This window comes from Dendrobium catenatum, unplaced genomic scaffold (genome assembly GCF_001605985.2).
Source record: "Dendrobium catenatum unplaced genomic scaffold, ASM160598v2 fragScaff_scaffold_1497, whole genome shotgun sequence".
Classification (NCBI taxonomy): Eukaryota; Viridiplantae; Streptophyta; class Magnoliopsida; order Asparagales; family Orchidaceae; genus Dendrobium; species Dendrobium catenatum.
In genome coordinates, this window is record NW_021319959.1 from 1,514,219 (window position 1) to 1,518,020 (window position 3,802).

General features: G+C 27.9%; 1 protein-coding gene across 1 annotated transcript in view; it reads right to left on the reverse strand.

Annotated features, from left to right (window-relative positions):
• Positions 1-445: 445 nt before the first annotated feature.
• The window catches only part of LOC110095642 (bidirectional sugar transporter SWEET4-like), a 4,240-nt gene continuing 883 nt past the window's right edge, over positions 446-3,802 (reverse strand). Inside the window, exons 3-6 of the mRNA XM_028700370.1 lie at positions 3,754-3,800; positions 2,667-3,045; positions 2,331-2,462; positions 446-580 (exon numbers count right to left, since the gene is read on the reverse strand). Coding sequence (XP_028556203.1) covers positions 446-580; positions 2,331-2,462; positions 2,667-3,045; positions 3,754-3,800 — 693 coding nt within the window. The remainder of the gene's footprint in view (positions 581-2,330; positions 2,463-2,666; positions 3,046-3,753; positions 3,801-3,802) is intronic.

The following is a 3,802-nucleotide window of genomic DNA, read 5'->3' on the forward strand; positions in this document are numbered from 1 at the left end:
TTTAGTAATCAACAATTAAAAAAAGTATTTATCATAATCATTTGTGCACCAAGGAAGCACTTCATCAGAATCGTCAAATGATTTCACAACTATGAACATTCATGTATAATATTTTTTTATTAATTCTTCTAGGAGCCAGTGGAAGTGAAATCGAGAAGGTAAACCTCTAAAACAACAAAAATAATCATAAAAAACTAAAATTGGAAGAGATCATTTTACAACCAAATTAAAATAAGTTAAAAGTTTAGAAATATGTGATAAGTCTAAAGTTTTTAAGTATAGCGAAATTCTTAGAATTCATTTGGGATAGCTTTCTTATTTCTTCTTAAAGCATCTTTATAATACATAAATAAAATTTTTTATACTAGAAAGCTATTTTAAGAAGCAATAAAAAAATAGTCTGAAATGAACTGACACTTGTTGTTTCTTTTGGACTATAGACATTTCAATGGGTAATGTTCACCTCTGAAAGTGCCACTTCGCTCTTCACTTCATTTGGCTGCTGCTTTGTTGATTTATTGTAAATTGCATGCAGGAGCAATTGAGCAATAGCAAACAATAGCCCAATTGCATTTGGAATCTGAAACATAAATTTAAGAATCATGAGATAGTTATGTAGAGAGAGAGAGAGAGAGAGAAAGAGAGAGAGAGAAATATTATTCTAGATTTTTCTATGGATTACTTTTGAATAAGTGCTTTAAGTAGACTTATGATGCCCAGATAAAACTAGGTTAAAATTAAGTATAATTTCTAACACACCCTTTAAACTTAATACTTTGAGTAAATTGTTTGTGTTGATAAAATCTTTACAAATGAGTGGCTTGATGAAAATATTTCCAACTTGATTTTAAGACTTTACATGCTCTACTTGTATTTCACTACGTTAGATTATTTGATGTAATGATAGTGTGTATCAATATGCTTATCTTTATCATTAAAAATTAGAATTTTGGCTAACGCTATTGATGATTTGTCAACAATATGAATCTTAGTTATTTTTTAATGTGATAAACTTAATTCCTTAAACAAGTTTCAAAGTTAAATTGCATGACAAATACATGAGGTAGAGGCCATTTACTGCACTTTATAAATAGAAATGGTTAAAATTTGAACAGCTTTAAGGTATTGGAAAAGTTAAGGAGATAAGAAAAGCAATATCTAATAGAAGAGATTACTTATTTTTTATTAATCACTTTGCTTTATATAAACTTATAGATAATATCACCATTTATACCAATAGTAGTTCCATTAATGTTATACCAAGGCCATTCAATCTAAAGGCTAGAATTAACTCTCTAAATTTTTTTTCTATTTTTAGTCATGAAGACATTAAATACTATTTAAAATTTTTTTAAGAATTATTCTAGAATATTGACTCTTTTTAGGAGACTAAAACCTAAAGAACAATGATCCAAAATTATGCTTAACTTTTAATAATTAATTATGTGTAAATAAACATTAAAAATTTAACTGAATAAAACATTATTATTGCTAAATTTATCAATGATATATATATATATATATATGCTCTATTGACCTTCAACCCGAAAAATGCAGTGAAAGAACCATACTACTATCACAAAATGGGCTACATTTTTTTCAAATTTTTGTTAGCATTTAAATGTAATTATTTTGACATGTGAAGCATTCATATCTCCTAGACTTGAAAATGATTGGCTCATCAAATATTAGCTCAGGTTATCCAATCTACCATGCATATATGCCATATTAATATTCCCGCAAGTAAAATTAAGAGCTAATCTGATACAATCCAGAGGTAACAACAACATCAAATCTTTTTCTCACTACGTTGAGGTCGGCTACATGAAACCTTTTTCTTTATTGTGTCTTATAACAAGTCAAATTCTTATTTAAATCTAATTTAACTATTTTTCAACTTCGACATGAGGTATCCAATTTACCAGGCATGTCATATTAATTTTAGTGTAAATAATGCAATTCTGAACAGATCTGATACAATCGAGGGACCACAATACATCAAGTCTTTTCCACTATGTTGAGGTCAACTACATGAATCTTTTTTCCTTCATTGTGTCCTATTAAGAGTCAAATTTTCATTAAAATCTAATTTTAAAAAATAAATTATAATACGTTCTAATCAAGTCTTTTTGGTCTACCTATACTTTCTTAATATAGGTTAGATATAATGCATCTACTCTCCTTATCAGATCATCGAAAGACAAACATTTTATGTGATCAAATCATCTAATGTAACTCTCTCTAATCTTATTTTCGTCTAGAGCTACTCCAACATTTTCATGAATACAATCTCATAGAAAAAAAATAAAAAATAAAAAATGGAACTTGACTAATGCAATTATCGTGAGGTTCACGTCAAGATGGATGAGTGAGTAAGTAGTCCAACAAAGCCCATTAAAGAAGTAAGCAATCGAGAGATAGAGAGGCATGTACTCCACACTCTTTGTTCTTATCACCCTTTTCTGCAAAACATGGAAAACATGAAGCATGTCACTTGTGCATGAAAACTTTAATGAGACTCATAAAAAGTCAGTAATTTTTTAAATGGAACATAAATCAATTATTTAAAATATTAATAATATTATTAATAGGTATTTAAAATAAATATTTTTACTAATAATAATTTATTGATTGTATAAAATGAACATGTAGTTGTTCTAACTTACCATAATAGAGAGAGGCGAGGCATACATCATGATACAGAAAATGATACATAGAATACCAACAATAAGTGTTCGTCGCTCATGGGATTTGAAAATAGAAAGGATGATAGCAGTGACGACGGCAACGAAGGTGATGTCTGTGAAGAGAAGTACAAGGGCTTTGATCCGTCTCGACCCGTCCGAGTAGAGGAGATAGATAAAAATATAGATGAGCTCTATCACAGTGCCAGCTCCATTAATGGTTATTATTAACGTGCTGTTAGGTTTCACAAAGGGCAAACCATATAATACCCAAAGCATACAGTTGAGTAGCGTCGCAACGTAAGGGACTACAGAGAAATGCTCAACAGATTTCTTCTTACATATTCGAAAAAATGTTGGCCTGAAAAATATAATATATGTATTTACAATATTGCATAAGTGCACGATTATATGTGAAATATTATGAAAGATATTGTACTGCTTAAGTGGCTCAGTTCATTGTTATATGCAGTCATCAAATCCATCACAAATTAATAGAATCAGTACAAGGTGTTCTAATCTTAAATTCTTAATATTGTTAAGATATAAAATAATAAAAAAATAATATGGGTTCTATTTAATATTATTGTGCACAAAGATATATATCAATATTTTTAAGGTTGTAATTAATTATACATAAAAAAACTTATTTTCTAATAATGCCAGAAAAATTAAATAAAAATCTGAGATCTCTCTATAACATTCTATAACAAACCAAATTGCCACTAATATCTTGCATGATAGTTAAAAATGATTTTTATTTTCTTTCTTACATTTTAAGATAATAATAAACATGGTTAAATATAATTTAAAATTTGGCCGATAAAAAAAATCTAAGAAGTTCATCTATATCTTTATTGTAAAAAATTTAGAAAAGTAATACAACTGGATCAAATTTTTAATGAGATAATATGTATCTTATTATTTTTTATGCAAAGATTTTGTTTGTGATAGTTTTTTATTATTATTTAAAAAAAAAAATTTGTCTATTGTAGAAAGCAATTAAAAAAATTGAATAAATGAAACATTGTAAATATTCAGTATCCGAAGGAGAGATACATATGCTTACATGGGTGATAGGAAGAGGACAAAAGAGATGGCATTGCCGATGATCCCAA